The sequence below is a fragment of the Pipistrellus kuhlii genome, unplaced genomic scaffold (genome assembly GCF_014108245.1).
Source record: "Pipistrellus kuhlii isolate mPipKuh1 unplaced genomic scaffold, mPipKuh1.p scaffold_m20_p_20, whole genome shotgun sequence".
Lineage (NCBI taxonomy): Eukaryota > Metazoa > Chordata > Mammalia > Chiroptera > Vespertilionidae > Pipistrellus > Pipistrellus kuhlii.
The window spans coordinates 90297-113218 of record NW_023425516.1 but is presented as its reverse complement, the minus strand read 5'-3'; the positions used below and the strand labels follow the sequence as shown (position 1 = coordinate 113218).

General features: G+C 47.1%; 1 protein-coding gene across 19 annotated transcripts in view; it reads left to right on the top strand.

The window, feature by feature from the left end:
• Window positions 1–18137, top strand: part of GIT2 (GIT ArfGAP 2) — a 58586-nt gene extending 40449 nt beyond the window's left edge. For 11 of the 19 annotated variants that reach the window (XM_036448973.2, XM_036448965.2, XM_036448963.2 and 8 more), the window contains 6 exons: window positions 1393–1641; window positions 3135–3224; window positions 8850–8932; window positions 9509–9697; window positions 14519–14582; window positions 15115–18137. In XM_036448973.2, coding sequence (XP_036304866.1) covers window positions 1393–1641; window positions 3135–3224; window positions 8850–8932; window positions 9509–9697; window positions 14519–14582; window positions 15115–15327 — 888 coding nt within the window. In that variant the 3' untranslated portion in view covers window positions 15328–18137. Of the gene's footprint in view, window positions 1–83; window positions 850–1392; window positions 1642–3134; window positions 3225–8849; window positions 8933–9508; window positions 9698–14518; window positions 14583–15114 lie in introns of those variants that run through there. The other 8 variants (XM_036448969.2, XM_036448961.2, XM_036448967.2 and 5 more) reach the window with 4 other exon arrangements.
• Window positions 18138–22922: the final 4785 nt, after the last annotated feature.

Below are 22922 nucleotides of genomic sequence, written 5' to 3'. Positions count from 1 at the left end.
AGTTAGGTAAAGTTTTTTAATATATAAATATATTGAGTTGACAAAGTAGCGTGATTTCTATTTGATCTTTCACATTTTAACAGTTGCTTGGAAAAGATGCTAATTAATGAAGAGGAGCAGCCACTATTGGTGCATTTTCACAGATCGGTGCTTTATAAATAAAAATTGAAAGTAACTCCTAACACTGAATGGTTTGCTATCGAAAAAGTAATGATCTTCTGGTGCAGATACAGTTGCTTGCGGACCTGAGCCTTGGCCCTGGTGGGCAGTTTGGTCAGATTTTACAATCACTGTCAAAGAGTAGACAGCTGAACTCACACCACACCCAGCTTAGACAGTGTCACGGAAGATGAAGGAGCACCAGAGGGGAAGGACATTGCAGACTGGACTCAGTTAATTGTGTTTAAAATGCCAGACGCCAACGAGTAACATGATTCCTTGCTGATCCCTTAACTCGAATTCATCAGACACCATGAAGCAGCCTGCATGTGAGGAATGGAAAGAGCATTCAGGGTCTCCAAGTGACAGCCTCTAACTAAAACAGGGTGGTGCCAGGCAGATTAGAGTGTTTAAAGCTGACACCATCATGGTTGTGATTTTGGGTGACAAAACCAAAGGAGAGAGAGTCCACATATTCCAGCTCTGGCTGAAAGCTAACCAGTCGCCAAAGGGAAGCGAGCGTGCTACGTGGAGCATTCAGATGAAGATGCTAACAGAACAGGTCTTCAGTTTTCTGTGTAACATGTTAATATAGCAAGCGTACCATGATTCGTTCCCTCTCTTTTTTAACATGTGCTACATTGTTTGGAACATCAAGAATATTATGTAATAAAAGCTTGTTGATTATAATTTTTCCTGTTGGCTTTCTGGGAAGTAGCTGACCTGATTTTTCATGAGCTGAACTTCACTGTCTTTCTTGCTTTGCACTGCAACTCCAGTAACTTTTGTGCTGCTTCCATGGTGTCCGCTGGCATTTTGGCAAATTGCTCAGGGCTCATTTGAAAAGCAAGTTACCTATGCGATGTCTTAATGACCTCAAGCTCCTGCTAGCAACAGCCTTAGGAAAATCCAGAGTGCTTGCCTGCAAACATTTCTCAGGTCTGCCATGACCAAATTTTAAGTTGTTAGACATTTGTTTTAAAAAATCTAATCTGCAACTTTTCTATATTTAGAAATTAAGCTGTTTATCGTGCTTCAGTGATGAAGTGAGTTGATTGCGTTTTATTCATTCTAGAAGATAGAGTTCTCATTTACAGTTGCCTTTTACTTTCGACCCAGCTAGCTGCTATTGTTTTTATTGTTTAAAGCTGGTAGTTGTATGCATTTATTTGGTGTTTGCTTTTTCTGCTTGCTGTAGAAAAACACAGTCCCACTGCCAAACATTTCTTTCAGCTTCAAACACTGCAGAGTGAAAATTCGAACCTCAGGAAACAGGCCTCAACCAAAATATATCAGGTGCAAACGGGTTCTGAGTACCCAGATACTTCCAGCCACTCTTCCTTAAAGCGGCGTCCGTCTGCCCGGGGCAGTAGACCCATGTCCATGTACGAGACGGGATCAGGTCAGAAGGCGTATCTCCCAGTGGGGGAAGCGAACCACCCCGAAGAGAGCAGGACGAGGCTGCAGCCGTTCCCTGCACACGTAAGTACCACCACTGGCGCTTCCCCGGCCCCTCTCTGCAGCCTGCCTCCTGCATTCCCTCCTCTGAACCTGGAGATGCCCGTGTCTCTACTTCGCCACATTGGGCTATGCGAGTTGTGTTTGTGTTTTAACATGTTGACAGATGCTGTGGGAGCACCACAAGCAACAGAGTCTTTGGCCAAAAGTTCTCCCCTCCCCTTTCTCTCCCTGTGGGAATTGTATTTTCTTATAACCAACTTTCTCCCCCATTTCCAAAAACAAAAACAAATTGTTAAGGTCGCCACTAGAAGTAAGTGCCATCTTCTTTGAGGTGGTTAAGACGGGTGCATGCCCCTTTATGAGCTAGAGCCCTAGAATGCTGAGCAGGTGGCATCTGTGGTGGGGACACACACAGCTCCTGGGCTCCACAGCTTCTGCACGTGTGGTCAGCGCGCCTGCTTTGCCTCTGCATCCCCTGCCGCCCCACTCTGGAGAATGCACTGCTTTGTCCTTTCACAAGAATGAGGTGTAAACACTCTACATCGATTTTACAAGTGTTGTATTCCAAAGATTGTGTTTTGTAACAGGCTGCTAACATCTTATTTTACAATGGGATAATAATTGTGTTGTGAAATAATATATTTCTTCCAGATTGATTTATTTTAAAAATCTGTTTTGACCAAATGTCACAGATGTTGTGAACTTATGTGATAATTTTAGAGAATAATTTTTATCTTTTTGAATGTCAGTTGTTATTTTTTTCAGTCAATTTTGTAAGAGTTTCCAAAAAATTCTTAGAGAAAATTCAAAGTAAAGAATGTGTATGGTCTGGTAAATTGATCCCTAGTTTAATTTTGTCCAGCTTTAGTGTGGTAAAAATTACTGTGTTATATTGTATGGGAGTATATTCAACTTTTTAAGTTGTTTGGGCTAAACATTCTAAAGTAGTTGATTTGATACTTTTGGTGTAAAGGAATGTCATTGAACTAAATTAAAAAACTCGTTTTTGTATAACTGAAAACAAAATTTAAGAAAAGCAAACTTTGTTAGTTTTCATAGTATATATTTTTATTTTAGAAACACTTGGAATGTAAGAATGTCATTACTTTATTATTGTAAAAGATTTATATCTACTAAAAAATAGATTGATAACATACCAACTTTTAATCATTCATATAGTTTTCTCATTTCATATTATCTGTCTTAATTAAAAATATTTGTGTAAGGCTATTTTTTTTTAATTATCGGCAAATTTGATAAATTATGCTAGATATTATCTTCTCCTTTATATTGAAGAAAATTCCTAGTAATTTCTGGAAGGTATTTCACTAAGGGATTGAACATGTCTGGGCATTTGTCATCGGCTAGTGTGGCTGTCAGCTGCTGGTCACAGAAACTTCAGCACTGATCTCGAGGATTGAGTAGCTTTTTAGGACTCTTCCTGGGAAACTGGGTAGGTGGTAGGGCTTTTGTTGTATGTATTTTCCCGAGTGTGTTTCTTTTTCCCCTTTTAGATCGGGAGGAGTGCACTTGTGACCTCCTCTTCATCTCTGCCTTCCTTCCCCTCCACACTTTCCTGGTCCAGGGACGAAAGCACCCGAAGGGTTAAGTACACTCTGAATGGCTGGCGCTCTGGAGGAGGGGCAACTCCTGGGCACTGTGTGTTTCTGGCCCTCCTGTCCTTCTGCTGATTGCCCTCTGTCCTGCATGAGGCAGCTCTTAGCAGCATGCATGGACACACGCACATGTCTGTGGGAGACAGCCACCCATTTGTCTAACTCCACATTGCTCTGTTTCACGTACTATTTAATCAAGTTCACAATTTACCCTATAACATTTATTCTGAGCTTACTGTCATTTTAAACAATCAGAATATTAGCTGGCTGCTGGTGAAATATTGTAGTAGGGCACATCTGTCAGATTAGTTCAGAGCTTCAGTTATCACATTAAAACTAGTATATTTGGACTAACTGAAACACCAAGACATCATGCTTTTTTATTTCTTTTAACCTCTTCACATAATTTGTCAGCACCATACTTGACAAACCAAGGTTTTGCCGTCCATGCGTCTCATGTAAGCATTGCAATACATAGCAGAATTAGAGATCTCGGCAGCTGTTGGTATGAAACTGTTCACTTTATTAGTTGAGTCCAACTTCCTTTTTTGTTGTTGTTTTAATCTTCACTTGAGGATATTTTTCCATTGATTTTTAGGGAAAATAGAAGAGAGAGGGAAAGACAGAAAGAAACATTGATGTGAGAGAAATACATCTATTGGTTACCTCCTGCGTGAGCCCCATCAGGGCTCAGGCCAGGAAGGAACCTGCAACTGAGGTACGTGCCCTTGACTGGAATAGAACCGGGACCCTTTGGTCCACAAGCTGATGCTCTATCCACTGATCCAAACTGGGTAGGGCTCAATTAATTTTTTAAAAAATTATTGATTTCAGAGAGGAAGGGAGAGGAAGAAATAGAAATATCAATGAGGAGAGAGAATCATTGATTGGTACCTCCTGCATGCCTCCTGAGCCTGCAACTCAGGCATGTGCCCTGGTCGAGAATCGAACCATGACCTCCTGGTTCATAGCTTGACACAACCACTGAGCCACACTGGCCGGATTCCATTAATGTTTTTAGAGAGAATTTTTTTTTTAAATCAGTGTGAGAGAGACAAATCAATTGGTTGCTTCTTGCTCGCTCCCCAACCAGGGCTAGGGATAGAATCTGGACCCTTTGAGGGACGGGCCAACATTCAACCACTTAACCACTGAGGCCAGAGCAAGTTCACTTTCTGATGTATAACTTGCATTCCCAGAAACAGTATACAATTCAGGCAAACTCCATTTAGAATAGCTATACCTAGTATTTTTTAAGTTGAGTCCAACTCCTTCATTTGCAGCCTTTTTTTTTTTAGTTGATTTCAGAGACAGGAAGTGAGGAAGAGAGTGGTGGTGGGGATCGAACCACCACCTTTTGGTGCACAAGACAATGCTCTAACCAACTGGGTCACACCAACCAGGGTCATACCTGGCTTTTTGGTTTGTCAGTGAAAAGGTCCTAGGGATTGAGATATCATCCCGGCTCCCAAAGGCACTGCCATTTACAAAATAGTCTCATGCATGAAGAGCACATGGCAAGCTGAGACACCCTGGAAAGAACGAAAGTCTTGAAGACCTGCAGTCAGGTCCCCGCTCACTCTTTCTATCCCAGGGGAGTGGAGCTGTGAGAGGAGGAGCGGGAGCTGTGGGGGCGGGGCCACCTTTTCGGACACAGTGGGATCTGCACCTGGCCTTTTTCATGCCCTGCACACACAGAGGGATGGTGAGTTGTTCTCTCCCACTGCCAGTGCCCGCTTGGCACGGCGGGCCCTTCAGGGGTTCTTTCCCACAGCTTTGAAGCAGTCTACTGAAAAGAATACTAGACACTTGAGGGAATCTCCAAGCCTTCTGAGCAGTTGTATAAGGAACTGCAATGTTTTTTATTACAATATTTCAGTTAAACTAAGGGACAGTTAATAGAAATGAAATATCTCATGAACTTTTAAGTGAACTTTTGTCCACTTTGAAATTAAAAAAACAAAACTTTTGCTGAAACTGGTTTGGCTCAGCGGTAGAGTGTCGGTCTGCAGACTGAAGGGTCCCGGGTTCGATTCCGGCCAAGGGCATGTACATTGGTTGCGGGCACGTCCCCGGTAGGGGGTGTGCAAGAGGCAGCTGGTCGATGTTTCTCTCTCATCGACGTTTCTAGCTCTCTATTTCTCTCCCTTCCTCTCTGTAAAAAATCAATAAAATATATTTTAAAAAAAACACACACACACAAAAACCAAAAACTTCCCCCTCCCCCCAGTAGTTTTGAGAATAATTGCAAGGACCGCTTTTTTTTTTTTTTTTTAATATGTTTTATTGATTTTTTTACAGAGAGGAAGGGAGAGAGATAGAGAGCTAGAAACATCAATGAAGGAGAAACATCGATCAGCTGCCTCCTGCACACCCCCCACTGGGGATATGCCCGTATCCAAGGTACATGCCCGTGACCGGATCGAACCTGGGACTCCTCAGTCCGCAGGCCAACACTATCCACTGAGCAAAACCAGCTTTGGCAAGGACTGCTTTTTGAAATGGAGTTTTATACAAGATTAACAATTAAGTCATTTAAACTGGTAATCCTGAATATTCCTGGAAGCTTTATCATGAGTTTAGGTTCATATGGGATGTCTATATTTTTTAAAAATTGCAAATCTATAGAATAAACTGAACCAGCACCAGCTACTCAGTAACTTTTCTATTAACAGCTTTGAAAGAGCAGCACTTTTAACTAATGGTTCTTACCTCTGCATGTTCACAATAATTTTTCACAAAATTAAATGCTGGCTAACTTGAAATCATATATATGTTTTTGTTGACAATAATGAAGAACTTAATTCGTAAGTAACTGATTTCCTGCCAAACATTATTTTCAGTACTGGAGAAATATTTCCTGAGTACTTTTATTAGATATATCAGTTATTACTCTTCTAAAATGTCTAAATGAAACTTGATACTTTTGATCATTGTGGTGGTAGTTCATTCTATTTGTAATTATCAAATTTATATTAAGGAAGGCAAAAAGGTCCATTATAAAAGTGAGATTTTCTGGGTATAATTCTATTTTCTAGAATTGTCCACTGGAGCAGCTCTGGATGAATTTTCCAGAATAATTATTTAAATGCAAGTCTTTCTATTACATTTGTGTGTGTGTGTGTGTGTGTGTGTGTGTGTGTAAACTGAAGGAAAAGAAATGTAAAGATCGGTCAAACATTCCTGTGAAAGGTAAGATGGGTGTTTGTTCTGTTTTGAGGTCACCTGTTAAGAGCTGCTTTCGCTGTGCCCTGCACTGGACATGGGCCTGCCTTTGGTCTGCCATCTAGACTTCCAGCAGCCAGTGACTCACGGGGTGATCGAGACGCCAGATCAAAATGGGCAGCAAGTGAAGCAGAAGTGGCTTTCTTGTAGGAGATACAAACGAAGGGATCTTAAAAGTCAATTTACAGAACTTAAACCCTCTAAGCCCATGGTCGGCAAACTGCGCCTCTCAAGCCACACATCAGTCAAATATCAACAGCACAACAATTGAAATTTCTTTTGAGAGCCAAATTTTTTAAACTTAAACTTCTTCTAACGCCACTTCTTCAAAATAGACTTGCCCAGATTGTGGTATTTTGTGAAAGGGCCGCATGTGGCTCGCGAGCCACAGTTTACCGACCACTGCTCTAAGCTTACACTTCTAATCATTTGGCAGATGAATTTGAGTGGATAAAGTATGAATTTTAGGAGCCAGCACAAGTGTCTTCTATTGAAGTGGCTAAGACCAAATAGAGCATTTGGGGGACCGTGAAAGACCTCAGCGGACAGAGAAAGGGCGTTTTCTCTGGGAGAGGAAAGAGAAGCCATGAGGATAGTAAGCAAACTGTGATGTGCATTAGGAGCCTTCCCCTGGGGGCTGGCTGCCTGCCTGTCTACATAAGGGCCTTCAGAGGACCAGGCAGCATTACAAATAAGGAGCAAATAATTAAATTTTATGTAGATTTTTCTTAAATTGACTTACTCTACAGTAGCCACTCTTTTGGATGACACTGTTGGGTCTCCAGATGTTTAAATAAGGCTCTTAATTTACAGTTGACCCTCAAACAACATGGGGGTTGGGGACACCAACAGCCCCTGCAGTCAAAAATCTGATTATAACTTAAGTTGGTCCTTTGTACATGCAGATGTCCAGCCACCAGTTGAACCTTGAACAATGTGGGTTTGAACTGCGTGTGTCAATTGAACTGTGCAGGTCAATTGAAAAAATGTTTTAGCCTTGGCCAAGTAGCTCAGTTACATCCTTCTGATAGGCCAAGATTGCGAGTTTGATCCCCGGTCAGGGCACATGCAAGAATCAACCAATGAACGCATAGTAAATGGAACAACTAATCAGTGTTTCTATTTCTCAGAAAAATCAATCCTGTATTTTTTTTTAAAATATGTATTTTTAAATTGGTTTTAGAGAAAGAGGAAGGGACAGAGTTAAATAGAAACATCGATCTGCTGCCTCCTGCATACCCTCTACTGGGGATCAAGCCAGCAGTCCAGGTGTGTGCCTAACCAGGAATCCACCACACTGACTTCTTGGTGCATGAGTCAGTGCTCAACCACTGAGCCACTCCTGCCGGGCCATTCCTGTATTCTTTAAGGAACACCTGTATAACTATTTTTAGCCACATTTTATTGCAGCATTAGTATCATTCCTTAAGTCACATGTTTTTATTAACTTGGATTAAATTCAAGGTGAGAGCTGGAAATAGCTTAGATTTGTATTTTGCTAAGTAATCAGTTTAGGTTTTAAATCAGTTTCCACTGATTTCTATTCTAGATGAAGACGTTCTAAAGCATTATGGATGAAATACATACTGAGGGAAACCCATGTTGACTAAATGATTCAAGGGATGTGGTCTCCTTCAAGTTTGTCACCTTGAAAGGCCCTGTACTTAGCAGTGCTGCCATTTGCTCAACACGTTTTTATATTCCTCTTTTAAATCTGCCTCCTGTTTTTTAATTTCCACAGTTGCATCAAATCTTTATATTTTGAGGGTTAGGTGCTTTGGGAAACAGATAAAAATGGTTGGAAATCAAGTATACACCAGTTTAATCTATTTTGATTCACAAACAACATGTGGCAATCAATCAGTACTAGTTTTCTGCTCCGATAACCCCCTCGGAGGAGATCCGAGAGCCTCAGCGCCCAGGCCTGGGATGCTGGAGGTGGCAGGGGCCCGGGCTCTAGGTCCTGTTTTCTGCCGAGTCTGCGGCCTTGGGTGTGTCACTTCTCACCTGGTGTTAGATAGATAATGTGCAGGCAGCTTCCAGTGCTGAAGGTCAGTGGTGTCTGAGTGCAGGCGTTTTGCTGTTCAGTGGGACTCACTGTATCGTAGTTAAACTCATGCCCCTTAGAGAATGAGACGTGGGTGTGTTGCCTTGTGTATGTGCATTAGTTTGTACCAAGGATCTGCTTATGGAGTAGCCACTGAGCTGAGAATGGCGCACAGAGAAAAGAGTATTTCTGTACCCACTGCTCCTCTTTCACTAGGTTTTCAGTAGAGGGTTGGCTCCGTCCCAGGTGAGGGGCGGGCCATGCAGTGGTGATTCCTGGAGAAGGGGCTCCTCAGTGGTGTCTGATGCTCGGAACTAATGGGCCCCTTTTCTCTCTTGCAGGCGTCCAGGCTGGAGAAGCAGAACAGCACACCTGAAAGTGACTATGACAACACTCCCAACGACACGGATGCAGATGACATGGGGTACACTGCAGGGGGCGTGCCGGGCTTGGGCTCAGAAACCAGATACACTAGCCAGCCGTGCCAGGAGCCGTAGTTCATCACCTGCACCCCTTTTCTCTGTTCCCAAAAGTCTTCAAATATTGAGGCAATAGTTCATAGGTCAACACCTCTTTTCATCACACATCATTGCCACAAGGTCTTATTTTCCTTTACCAGCACATTTTATGTCTCCATGTCTCTGAAATGTGCTTCAAATCAGTCCTTCCCTTTAAGTCACTGTTAGGTTATATTCTGCATTTTTACCCCATGGGACTGGCTCAGTTAGGGATGGCTTTCTAATCACACTCCCTCCCTGTTCGTTATTCCTGCCTTTCCTCATCTTCCCCCTTTCTGCAAGAGTCATCATTCCCAGTCCCCTAGTGAATGGAAGAGCCTCCATGTGCCTGTGGGTGAACAGCCTTACCATGAGTCTCCTGCCAGACAGGATAGAGGAAACCGCAAAAGCAGCCTACTCTGTGTCCAGCAAATGCACACGGGGCTCCTAGTGCAGACACAGATAAGCACCTGCTGCATTTAGCCTCTTCTGTGATGTCCCAGGTCAAGCAGGAAGGGGAGGCAGAGGAGTATGGTGTGGCAAGGCGATGGCTCAATACCGGACATGGCAGAGCCCTCCATGGCCCCAAGCCCCAGCCTCCCCAGCACCGAAGACGTCATCCGGAAAACTGAGCAGATCACCAAAAACATCCAGGAACTCCTGCGAGCAGCCCAGGAAAACAAACATGACAGGTAGGGCTTCCCTCCTGGGAGGGCTGCCCATGCTCAGGTGCACTCAAGTCAGGAATGGGGTTTCGTCAATGTCCTAATATCAAAGGGTTTTTAAAATTTCAGGTTCACATAACAGGTTTAAGAACAAATTTGTAAATTTAGGTTTGTTTTTTTACATGTTTTCAGTTTTTCATTCTTCTTAGGAAGTATGAATATAAATGTCTCTAGGAATAGAATCGCGGTGAAGTTGGGACAGTGATATCTGTTCTAGGAAGAGAAGGGAGGGAAGCTCCTGAGAACTTGCCCTTGATTCTTCCCGGCACCACTGCTCCCTGGGATTGCCTTCGCTAGCCAGTTTGTGACGTAAAGATATCCTGCCATGACCCTGACTTCTCATGTCTCCCGCATGTGCCTGTGCTTATGTGTGTATGAAACGTCTAAGACACGTGGTTTACCAATAAAATTGCTCGAATCACCATTCACATAACTGTTCTCGCTCTGAGCAGAACCATATTGAGCAGAGCCAGTTCTTAGCATAGGAAGGGACTGGCTCTTGTTCTGATGCATTCTTTTCTCTGAGAACTTCCTTTCAGCTAACTGTCTGGGTGGCATCCTAGTTTCATGTTGCTTACATTGCATCGTTCTCTTCGGTAATTGTAAAAAATACAATTACCTGCCCTACGGCCATTTCTGCTTTAAAGATCGCAGTATGGTGCTTGGTACAATTTGGAAATTTTTTACTTTTTAATGTACAGATTTATTCAATAAATGTCATGATCTGATTTCTTTTTTAAGACCATGAGAGCCCTGGCTGGTGTGGAATGAAGGGTCTCGGGTTTGATTCCCAGCTAAGGGCACCTGCCTCTGTTGCAGGTTCTTTTTTGTTTGTTTTTCATCTTATTTGTGTTTTCTTTTTTTCGGTTGCAGGTTTGATCCCCTGCTTCAACCGTGTGTAGAAAAGGCAGCCAATTGCTGTGTCTTCCTCACATCAGTGTTTCTCTCGCTCTCCCCATCCTCCCTCCCTTCCACTCTCTCTAAAAATCAATGGAAAAAATATCCTCTGGTGAGGTTTAAAAAAAAAAAAAACCACGAGAGAATGATGGAAAGATTTTAATCATTAGCTCATTCTTTTGCTTTAAACCAGAACTGGTATAGAGAATTTATATTTTATTGTACATCTTGTTTGATGTTCTATTAAAATTTCTGGTTACTTACATATTCAAGACGCTTTTATTCACAACTTTGTATTGTACACATTAAACCCACGCCTTTTCCTCCTGTTGACCCATTGCTTGTGTTATCTTAAGTAGACCAATAGCCTATGTGGGCACATTCAGGCTTGGTCCTGGTCCCCTGGTCTAAGCCCCTGACCGTCCCTCAGCCTGGTTCTATCCCCTGCCTGCATCTCTCTCCCGCACTCACATGCACAGGAAATTACACAATTCAGGATTACTACATATTATGCACAAAAGCCTTTTTGGGAAAAGATAATTTGAAGAACACCCTCTGATAATGGAGGAGGACTTCATTGATCTGTGTGTGCTTTCTTTTGCCGCTTATTCAGGACTTTTCTCAAATGTCTTATAATGAATGAATTTTTGAGAGATGACCTTAGAAAAAATATCTTCTTTGTGTAGTAAGGGAAAAGGGTGAATTATATTTTTGGATCAACATGAAAACCCTAACCAGTAAAACGCATATGGATAACATACAACTCAAAATAGATGTGTTCTCAGTAAATGTGATATTAGTGGGCACACTAGTGCAAGAAACGTTATGTCTGACACAGGGGTTGCTGGGGACATTGCCTTTTCCTCTGAGTGTCTGTGTGACCAGATGGATTGTTGCCCCTTGAAATTGGCAAGTTAAGTAACTTCTTATGCGCTGGCATTTTGCTATTACATGGTTGTGTGGTGCTAACTGCTCACAAAGTTAAAAGTGAGGATTTCCCATTCGAAGGCATTATGAAATAATACAAACCATTTTCTTGAAATGTGATGGTTTCATTAAAATGTAAGCAGTCTTTTTTTTTTTAATAAGTTTTTTTTTCCCAATTACAGTTGACTTTCAGTAATATTTTATATTAGTTTTCTGTTTATAGCTTAGTGGTTAGACATTTATATAATTTACAAAGTAATCCCCCACCTGGCACCATTTTAAATGTAGGGATTCTTTATTAAAATAGCTTTGATACTAGATTTCTTACAAAGATGAAGTACAGAGGTTGCTGATTACAATTTGTAAGCAGAAGCCAACTTCATGAGTTAAAAAATGGGGAAAGAATGTTTCTTGAAGGTGTTGAGTGCTAGGATGGATGTTGAAGACATTTGGCTTTGTGTCTTAGGAGGGAAATTTTAAAACACAGCCATGTGGGTTCTTGTGTAAGGCCAAACCTTTGTATTCACACCCTATTTCCCAGCATGCCGGAAACGGCTCCTAAAGTGCTTTCCCCATGTCCATCTCCCTCCTGGGCCTGCAGTCATTTCTAGACGTGGGGGCAGTGAGGTACCAAAGAGCTGTCACGTAACACCATGTTCTGTTTGTCTCTGTCTCTGCACCTTTTTTTTTAAAGAATTTTTTTTAATAAATATATTTTATTGATTTTTCACAGAGAGGAAGAGAGAGATATAGAGAGCCAGAAACATCAATGAGAGAGAATCATCGATCAGCTGCCTCCCGCACACCCTCCACCGGGGACGTGCCTGCAACCAAGGTACATGCCCTTGCCCGGAATCGAACCTGGGACCTTTCAGTCCGCAGGCCGACGCTCTATCCACTGAGCCAAACCGGTCCTGGCTGTCTCTGCACCTTTTGACATGTACTCAGGGCAGAAATAGAACATTTTGTTTTTCTTTTAAATAATCTCATTTCTTTTCTCTTTCTTTTTTAAACATATTTTTATTGATTTTTTACAGAGAGGAAAGGAGAGAGATAGAGAGCTAGACAGCTTACATTTTAATGAAACCATCACATTTCAAGAGAGAGAAACATCGACCAGCTGCCTCTTGCACACCCCCTACCGGGGATGTGCCCACAACCAAGGTACATGCCCTTGACCGGTATCGAACCTGGGACCTTTCAGTCCGCAGACCGATGCTCTACCACTGAGCCAAACCGGTTTCGGCAGAAATAGAACATTTTTAAGGTGCAGGAAACTAACCCCATATGTTGCTTGTCATAATGCCAATAGTAAGAACCATAAATGAAACCAGTCTCAGATATTCCAATTCTCATCACCTAAGAAGTCAGAATCACCAGTCATCAGTGAAAAGGGGCTTGCTGTTTAGAGAAAAAAAAAAGTGTGAATTCATTGCCTCGTGCAGGAGAGGCCTGGGCGTGGAGGCTGGGGGGCCGGGCTGAGGACCTTGGACAAGGTCTCCTCCTCTCCAGGACTCTGCGCCCTACTTTAAACAACGGGTGTGGTAGCAGCACCTCGTAGGGCTATTGGAGGGATGGCATGAGTCTTTGCAAAGCCCTGAGAACGGAGCCTTGAACGAACGGCGGGGGATGGCAGATTTAATGCACTTCGTTGTCTTTGAGCTTGTCCACAAACAAAGAGCTGGCTGTGCTCATAGCTTTTGTTGTTGTTGTTAATCCTCATCTGAGGATATTTCCCCATTGGTTTTTTGGGAGAGCGGAAGAGAGAGGGAGAGACAGAGAAACATCGATGTGAGAGAAACGCATCAATTCGTTGTGTTTCTCTGACCAAGGCCTGGGCTGGGAGGAGCCTGCAACCAAGCTATGTGCTCCTGACCGGAATCGAACCCAGGACCTTTTGGTCCACAGGCTGATGCTCTGTCTGCTGAGCCAAACTGGCTAGGGCCGTAGCATTTTATTACTAAGTCCTGGTAGCGTTATGATGAAGTGAATAAGTCATTGAGCAAGTAGATGATGCTGATCTCAGTGCCTCCTCTTTGTCCAAAGTAAAGCTTTAGACGTCCCAACAGTTCAGATGCATTGAATGAAACGAATTTAGAAATATCTGTAGGTTTTTGCTTTTTAAAAATATATTTATAGCCGAAACCAGTTTGGCTCAGTGGATAGAGCGTCGGCCTGCGGACTGAAAGGTCCCGGGTTCGATTCAGGTCAAGAGCACGTACCTTGGTTGCGGGCACATCCCCAGTGGGGGGGGGTGCAAGAGGCAGCTGGTCGATGTTTCTCTCTCATCGACGTTTATAACTCTCTATCCCTCTCTCTTCCTCTCTGTGTAAAATCAATAAAATATATATTTAAAATATATATATATATTAATTTCAAAGAGGATGGGAGAGGGAGAGATAGAAATATCAGTGATGAGAGATCGTCATTGATCGGCTACCTCCCGCTGGGTATGTGCCCTGACTGAGAATTGAACCATGACCTCCTGGTTCATAGGTCGATGCTCAACAACTGAGCCAAGTCAGCTGAGCTGTCTGTTAGTTTTTAAGTGTTGAGGTGCAGGCTCCAATTCTAAAGTATTTTTTTAATACTTTATTTTTAACTTCTGTGGCCTTTTGCATGGAAATCCTTATTTTGTTTCCAAGAAATTGGGAAGATGAGAAGTAAATGGCCAGCTTGCGGGGTGTGAATATCTGTGCAGACTGTTTGTGGCCTCCCCTGGCCAGTGGTGCAAGTTGCCTGTGCTTCACACCCGGAGACTGTCTTGTCAGATGGGATGGACTTTCAGGAAAGGAGAGGGGACTGTCTGTAACCAGGTGCCTTCTGCTGTGTGGGCCCCACAGCGGCTGGCCTCGGCCTCCGCCCCTTCTTTAGGGAACATCCATGGAACTGTGCCGGCCCCAGAGTGCTTCTGTCTCTGAATTATTCTCCTGTCTTCGAATAACCTTTTCAATATTCTTACAGTTATAGTCCCTGCTCAGAGAGGATACACCTGGCTGTTACAGAAATGGCAGCGTTATTTCCCAAAGTAAGTCACTTCCTACTTACTTGGTTCAGATCCTTTTAAAAAACTGCAAGAAATTTCTTCATTATCTTGATAATAATACATTATTCTTTTTGTGTCACAAAGAGTCACATCTGTAAACAGATACAGTATTGAAATATTTTTGTTCTACATGAACACTGGTTTTAATAAGACAAGAATGTCTGAACCCAGTGCTGAAAAGCAATGCATTAATAGAATAAAAACAAAGCATTAATAGAACAAAATTAATAAAATCAAATCTGGAATATTTTACCCAAGTGGAATATTTTTCAGATGCTACCTCAGGATAGCACATCCTACTAAAATGATATTGCATGCACTTTGACCTTTGAGTGAGAGCACTTTGGCATCTCACAGCCACCGGGGGTTGCAAAGCGTGCAGTGCTCTGAGCACCCCGAGGAAAGGTGCATGAAAAACTGCTCTCCCCGGGAGCAGCTGACGTTTTCAGATGTTTGTTCCACTCTTGGATGTCCACCTGCACCTCATGGCCAACGGGCTGTGTTTTCTGTTTAGAAACCCAAGTCTGACACTGTGAAGACTTCCCTCCACTTGCTGACATCCAGTGCCTACCGCCTGCAGTTAGAATGCAAGAAGGCCCTTCCGGGGGACTGCAGCCCGCCCTCGGACATCCAGCTGGTCACGCAGCAGGTCATCCAGTGTGCCTACGACATCGCCAAGGCCGCCAAACAGCTGGTCACCATCACCACCAAAGAGAACAACAACTGAGTTATTTTCTGGGCTTTTCAAAGTCCCGTTACAAATTTAGATGTGGAACTCGCAATTTTTATCAGAAACAAACATTTAATGAAAGCTTAAAACTTTTTTGGAAAAAAACCTCAGTATTATTTTTGCATGTTTTCTAACAAATTTTCAATTATTAATTTAACCCACTTGCCTTATTTTGTGACTGTTCGCCAGTTTTTCTGATACTCTGTTGTGCGGTCAGTGACTGTTGAGTTCATGATCATGGACATCCAAAAGCATAGCTTTGTTGTTGCAAGTTCATTAGCATTTATCCAGCCCTTAAACCCCCGCCTGTGTTAAAACTCTAAATGAGATTTTTTAGTAAAACATTTTCTTGAGAGAGTTGGGTAAAAAAAAAAAACACAAATCAACATTATCTGTTCCCTACCAAGCATTGTGCAATATAAGTGAATTTTCTAACTTGTTGCAAAAATCTCTTAAGTTTGGAGTATCTCCAAGCATGTATGAAGAGGACTTTGCCACTTTCTAAAAATAGTATAACGATTTCTCTTGGAAGGAAACAATGAATTGCTCCATTTCTTTTCACTGTTCTATCATGAGATGTTCTTTTTCTATCTTGATCTTCTATTTTACTATCATCCTGAAGTCTCTGTGGCATCAGATAAGCACTCATCCTCCACGTATGTGTCACTTGGCCACATGCTAGTAGGGGCATGGCCATGTTATCACACGTGGCCTCCTGCTCTGCCTTATCACAGGAACCAGACTTTCCTTCCCAGGGCAGCGGCAGGAGCAGCGCCCCCGGCCATTGCTCCTCCTTCGCACCCTTCCCGCCCGGCCCTGCCCTGGGAGAGAGACCCTCTGCTCCCGGCCTTGTAGGCACCTCTCTCTCATCCAGAACTCGGTTACTCCTCTGACCACGGAAAGCCTTCTCGAGACCTGCTTCGCATAGCTCGTCCCCTTTAAGGACTTCTTGTGAGGTAAGCTTATACAGTCGTCTGGTTTTATTTCTTTTTCACTACATTGCTGGTTTTTAAAAGTTCGACCTTAGCTTTCAAGAATTCCTTAGAGAGTGTTCTGCTGACTAGCAGCTGCCCCAAAGCTACGGAAGCACAGGTGTCAGCTCTGGGGCACGGTCAGGTGTTTCCTCCGCAGCTAGAGACCTCCCTTGACCTGCGTGCTGAGCACATCCCGTGCCCGCTGACCGCCGCTGTGGGCTCAGCTCCTACCCGGCCCGGAGCCCGGGCCGTAGTGAGGTGAGCGGGGTGAGCGGGTGCGCCGTGGACACGGGCAGCGGGGGCCCGGGCACACCCACGGCGGGCACAGCAGCCCCCAGCTCCACTCGGGCTGCCAGGTGTAAAGTGGGTCCGGGCTGCCAGAGCATTTATTTCTCAAAGGACTCCAGGAGTCTGGGTGTTTTTGTGCCATCTCTGTTTATAATGCTGGTGACGACTCAGACATTTCACAGCACGTGTGGGCGAGTGCTGGCCTCACGCGGCAAACTGGTGCGAGGCGGGCTTCCCTGGTCCCACCTGGGTTAGCCTCTGAGCCATGCCCGTGCTGGGCCACCCCTTCCTCCCTTTGCCCAAATATTCAGCCCCGTAGTGCTCCCTCACACGTGAGGAGGTCACAGCTATCCAGTGGCCTCAGTGCATGCTGAACAAGCCTGCCCTGTCAGAGCTGTTGGACTCACAATCGGCTTTGTAGCCTGTCCGTAAACTGTCACGAAAGGAGCGCCTTGAGGGTGTTTGCTGGACGGAGTCACTGTGTGGACGCTCCTGCCGGGCTCACGTCACCGTCGTTGGGGAAAGGGTCCGTTCTCCAGAAGACTCGTCCACGTGCTGATCGCCACCCTAAGTGCCAGCTCGCCGATGCCCAGGGGTGCTCCTGACCAGCCCCCGCCCCGCGGGAAAGCCGCCTCTGCCTGCTGCAGGCCGAGCTGGCCTCTTCTCGCCAACGCCCGCCTCCACGGGTGCGTGGTCCTCAGGAAGGGCCGGCAGCGATCTGGAGCTGGTGACCGGGCCCGGAGGACCGTTTCCGACCGTCATCTGCGGTGGGCGAAGACACGACCTGCGGTGAAGGGCTGCTCGGCCCGAGGAAGGCCGGCACGCGCAGATCCGAGCGCGGTTGTAAGAACACCGCGGGGTTCGCCGTGGGCAGCGATGCCAGGATCCGGGAAGAAGTTCCAGGTGGCGAGACGCACGGTGCTAGGAGGCCACCAGCTTCCTCCTCTGCACCCCGTTCCTCAGCCTCAGCCTCAGGAGGCCCAGCAGGCTGTCCTGGGCGGACGGCACCGTGTCTGCACGACGCTCACCGCTTTTTGCACATGGGTCCCACAGCCTTGCACTAATGTCTGTCCTAATGTCGTGTTCTCCCTGTTGTCAGTCCCCCTCCCCCAGAGCCCGTAGGTCAGGTGCCCTCACACAGCGGGCACTTGGCTGGGGCGGCAGCTCCACCGGCGCTCTGGAACTGAAGGCACCCTGCCTCAATGCAAATGGTTCTGATTTGCCAAAGAGCAGTCGGGCCCACAGGCCTCTGGGCTGGGAGCCGGGTGAGGCTGCCTGTGGTCCCACAGCAGCTGCGAGCTCCCCACACAGCATCTTCCTTCTGTCCCGGGTGAAGGTCACCCTGTTTTTACAAAAGAAAATGCTGCATAGGAATACTGAGATGCCTTTTATGGAAACGTGTTACCGATGTCACCCTTCCTTCCGCACTTCTCGTTTTTATTGTACGTTCTATTCCCGTAATTATTGTACAACCCTGTAAGCATTGTAAAATTGTTTTGGAAGTTGTGCCTGCTAGTTACGCAATAAACAGGCTCTGTAACTGTCTCTGTGGTAATCCTGTGTTTCCCATCAAATACTCACCTCAGCCCACCCCCCGTCCCGAGGCAGCACTGAGAGAGGGTGCTTCGCCCGGCGCGGTGTACGGGCTGCTGCCCTTTCTCCTGCTCTGTCCTAGCAGCTCGCTTGGCTGGGAAGCCCGCCTGGGGTATCAGCCCCAGCGTCTTCTCAGGACGAGCTGTTTGTTAAACCCAGGCAGGGCTGGCCAGGCACGGCTCCCTCCCCCCCTCCTCCCAGGCCAGCTGGTCGTGGGCTTGTTTGGTCTTTAACTTTCAGAGCAAGGCCCCCGTGCGGGCTCACCGGGGGGACGAGCAGATTTACACCCGGTTCACCCTGTCCCAACAGTCGTCCTCTGGAGAGGTGACTCGGCTCCTCTCCCACATGGAAGGCATGGAAGGGGTGGGCAGGACTCACACAGGCGCCTTTCTGGGCGAGCCTTGCACGGAAGATGGAGTCCTCAGGGATCCGCTTGTCTGAGGCCCCAGAGCCAGCTGGTCAGGCCGGCAGCGCCCACCCAGAACTCCTCGGAGGGCAGGCTTTTGGAACGAGCCAGGCCCCTGCCCCGGGAGGGCTCGCTGACACCCTCCAGCATCAGGCCCAGAGCGGTGGGGAGGGCCCGCTCTCAGCACTGCTGTCCACCCGCTTCAGGGCTGCCCCCCCACCAGCAGCTCCTTGCATTTCTACTTTTCAATACGTTTTTGTAATAATTCTAATTACATTTATCAACTACTTTGCGCCAGACACAGTGCCGGGTTCTTGAGGTGGATTAGGCAGTGGTCAGCAAACTCATTAGTCAACAGAGCCAAATATCAACACTACTGAAATTTATTTATTTTATTTTTTTAATCAGTCTTTATTGTTCATATTATTACAAAAGTTCCTCATTTCTTCCCCCCTCCACCAGGTTCCCACCCCACCCTCTGCCCCCTCCCCATCCCCCATTGTCCTCATCCATAGGTGCACAGTTTATGTTCAGTCTCTTCCTCCCTCCCTTTCCCCGATAGTAAATCTCTTTTCAGATAGTAAATCAGTTACTTAGCATTTTCTCATATCAATAATACCTCCACATGCCCAATGATACACTTCACACAAAAGACATTTCCAAATAGGTCAACCAGCCTCATCCAGGCCCCACCCAAGGCACTCACAGATCAACACCCCAGCACTATACTAACTCAACACATCCAGATCTGAGCCATCAACACTTGATTCAGCAGACCCTCAAGTTCCCGAAAAAGTTTCTAGCCATGTCTGAGAGGCAGCCGTGGGGCAAGGGCAGGTGAGGAGCAAGCTGTTCTGGGCCTGGCTGCTCCGGGCCTGGCCTCTGTTGCTCTGGTTCGTTCCACACCAGCTGCTCCGGGTCTGGTCACTGCCGCTCCCGACCTATTATAGTTGCTCTGGACTTGGCTGTTGCTGCTCTGGGCCTGGCCGCACCCAGCTGTTCTGGGCCCGGTTGCTCCGGGCCCGGCCGCTCCGGGCCTGGCCGCTCCCAGCCTGGCAGCCGCTGCTCCGGGCCTAGCCGCTCCCAGCCTGGCAGCCGCTGCTCCGGGCCTGCCCACTCCCAGCCTGGCAGCCGCTGCTCCGGACCTGGCCGCACCCGACCCGGCTGCTCTGGGCCCGGCCGCTCCGAGCCTGGCCGCTCCCGGCCTGGCTGCTCTGGGCTTGGCTACTGCTGTCCTGGGCCTGGCTGCTCCCAACCCGGCTGCTCTGGGCCTGGCTTCTCTGGGCCCGGCCACTCTGGTTCTGGGTGTTCCTGGACTGGCCACCCTGGGCTTGGCTGCCACTGCCCCAGGTCTGGCTGCTCCAGTGCTGGCCGTTGATGCTCTGGTTCTGGCTGCTGCTGCTCTGGTTCTGGCCGCTGCTGCTCTGGGCCCGGCTGCCACTGCCTTGTGCCTGGCCACTCTAGGCCTGGTCGCCGCTGTTCCAACATTCTATCCCTTTATCTTTTTTTTCTTTTTTTTAAAAAAACGCATTTATGTTGCAGTGTTGGCTGGTGAGTTGAGTTCTGACTTAATCTTTGATTTTTCAAGATCTTCTTTGTATTCTTTCTTAAGTAATTTTACTATCTTTTGCTCTCACTTGATTTCTTCACATTGAGAACTTCTTTGGTTTCTTCCTCCTTGTCCTGGGAGCTCAGCAGGTTGGCCTGTGGCACCCCTTTGTTCTCCGCGGGCTCCTGCGCTGCTTCAGCCTGTTGCCGGGGTCGACGCCACGCAGGAAGCAGCCCCCGTCCTTGGCTCCGTTGCCCGAGCTCAGCGGTCGAAGGCTCAGGGGCACCCCACCCCCTGGGGGCCCCATCGCCTGGCTCCTTGCTGGTGCCCGGCTGGCCGGTGTCCAGCAGGGGCTCCTGCTCCTCGTCGCGTTCCTCCAGTCTGGAGCTTTCTTTCTCCCTCCCGCTAGGGGAGTCCAGGATCAGAGGCAACAGACTGTCCTCTGCGTGCAGTGTGCGCGACTCCGGGGGCTCTGCCTTTCGCTGCTCTCCCTGGACTCCACCTCACAGCCCCGTCTCCCTCTGCTTGAGCTTGGGTCCCCAGGGTCTGGCCCATAACTGGGGCTCAGCGCTGCCAGTTCGGGGGTTCAGCCCAAGCTGGGGGTTCTATTTTTTTCCTGCTAGGGAACGCCAGGCAGCACCCAGCCCTCTCCTCCTCTCCGGCTGCGTCTTCTCCGCGCGCGTGTGCGGGCGCACAGCATGTCTCCATACCTTAGGCTTTTTTTCAGCTCCTCTGATTTTCCTTCTGGTTTTCTCCCTCCTTCCTATTGTAGAATTTTCAGTCAGTCGACTACCTGTAGCTCTGGGCAATGTCCACTCTACATTTTAGTTGTATTCCATTGAAATTGTTGTGTGCTGCTGCGGTTAGATGTCTACCCGAGCAGCCATCTTGGATCCTCTCCCTGAAATTTCTTTTGAGAGCCAAATTTTTTAAACTTTTTCTAACACCACTTCTTCAAAATAGACTCGCCCAGGCCGTGGTATTTTGTGGAAGAGCCACACTCAAGAGGCCAAAGAGCCGCATGTGGCTCGCGAGCCACAGTTTGCCGACCACAGGATCAGCTCCTTTAATCCTCACCACAACCCCGTGGGCAGGAGCGCAGCTGAGGGCACTCACGTCCAGTGACGTCCCTCGTGGGGAAGAGGGGAGCATGTGAGTCGCTGTTAGTCGTTGGTCTTGACTGGCCACGTGAGCTTCACCCTTGGAGCCTGTGACGAGGCGGCTCAGAGAACATGGCCCTTTGGGGGGGGTGTCTCTAGAGCAGAAGGGGCGGTGGGTGACGAGCACAGGGCTTCACTGGATAGACGGGCAGTCTGCTTGTGGCCTGGAGTGGAGGTGGTGCCATCCTTCAGCCCAGGCGCTGGGAGCCCTACAGCGTTAGTGCCCAAGCACCTGGAGCAGCACTTCCCCATCCATGGGGCTGCGCGGGGGTGACCTCACCACAGGGACGGTTCAGTGGCCATCTAAGGGTGACCCGCTGCCCAGCAGGCTGGTGTGCAAGGCTCTCCAGGAGCAAGTCCCTGTGGCCCAGACTCCAGGCTGGGAAGGCTGTGTGGTCCCCATCTTGACCAGCCAGACACCAAGCTAGACGCCAGGCCCCATGAGGTCAGACCCTGGCAAAGGCTGAAGTCACTGCAAAAGTGCCCAAACCATTGGCATCGTCACCCCAGCGGGAGCAAGGACTGTGCGTCACAGTCAGACCTCCGTTTCCCAGGAGGCCCTGCCAGCGGCTTTCAATCGGTGGGTCACCACCCACAGGTTGAGAACCGCTGCTGTAGAGCCTAAGACCATCGGAAAACACAGATATTTACATTACAATTCATAACAGTAGCAAAATTAGTTATGAAGTAGTAACGAAAATACTTTTATGGTTGGGGGTCACCACAACATGAGGAGCTGCATTAAAGGGTCGCGGCATTAGAAAGGTGGAGAGCTGTTGGATAAGAGTAATAACGTAAGACAGTAGATGCTCTGAATCTGGAAACATTTTTAATATATATTTGTGTTGGTTTCAGAGAGGAAGAGGGAGAGATAGAAACATCAATGATGAGAGAGGACCATTGGCTGCCTCCTGCACGCCCCAGACTGGGTCAGAGCTCACAGCCCGGGCATGTGCCCTTGACCAGAACTGAACCAGAACCTTTAGTCCCCAGGCCAATTCCCGCGGGCCAGGACTGGAGGCATGTTTTAGAGGGAGGGCATTTAAATATATCAGGTAGAGGCAGTGTGACAGCTTCTAATGCTAATAGGGAGCTTACCAGTAGGCTTCAAAAACAAGAAATTTGAAGAAACTGACTTTTTAGGAAATTTTTGAGGGCCGGTTTTCCAGGCATTCTACCCACATCAGTTCTATACTGGACGGGGCTCGGACAGTATTGCCGATTCCCGTGGAGAAGAGGCTCCAGTGGATATGGGAGGGGAGGCGACGCCGCTGGACCAGGAAAATGAACATCACCCAGAAAGGCGAACCGTCACCGAGAATGCCCAAACCTGCGGAGCTGGAGGAGGTGAGTAAAACCTCTCCTCCTACACAACTGCTGTGCAGCACCCAATGAAAGCAACAGGAACACTCTCCCTCCCCCTTCCTCTCTAAAAGCAATAAAAAAAAATAAAAAAATAAAAAAAAGGCAACAGGAATCCCGAAGCCTGGCAGCCAGGGAATGGCCGTCTGGACGGGGTAAACGTGAGCACACAGGGAAGGGGTCGGACAGATCCAAAGAAAGCCAAGACAAGAAAATGACAGATTGAGCAGCTTCACTGTTTCTGTAGCACCACGGCAGTG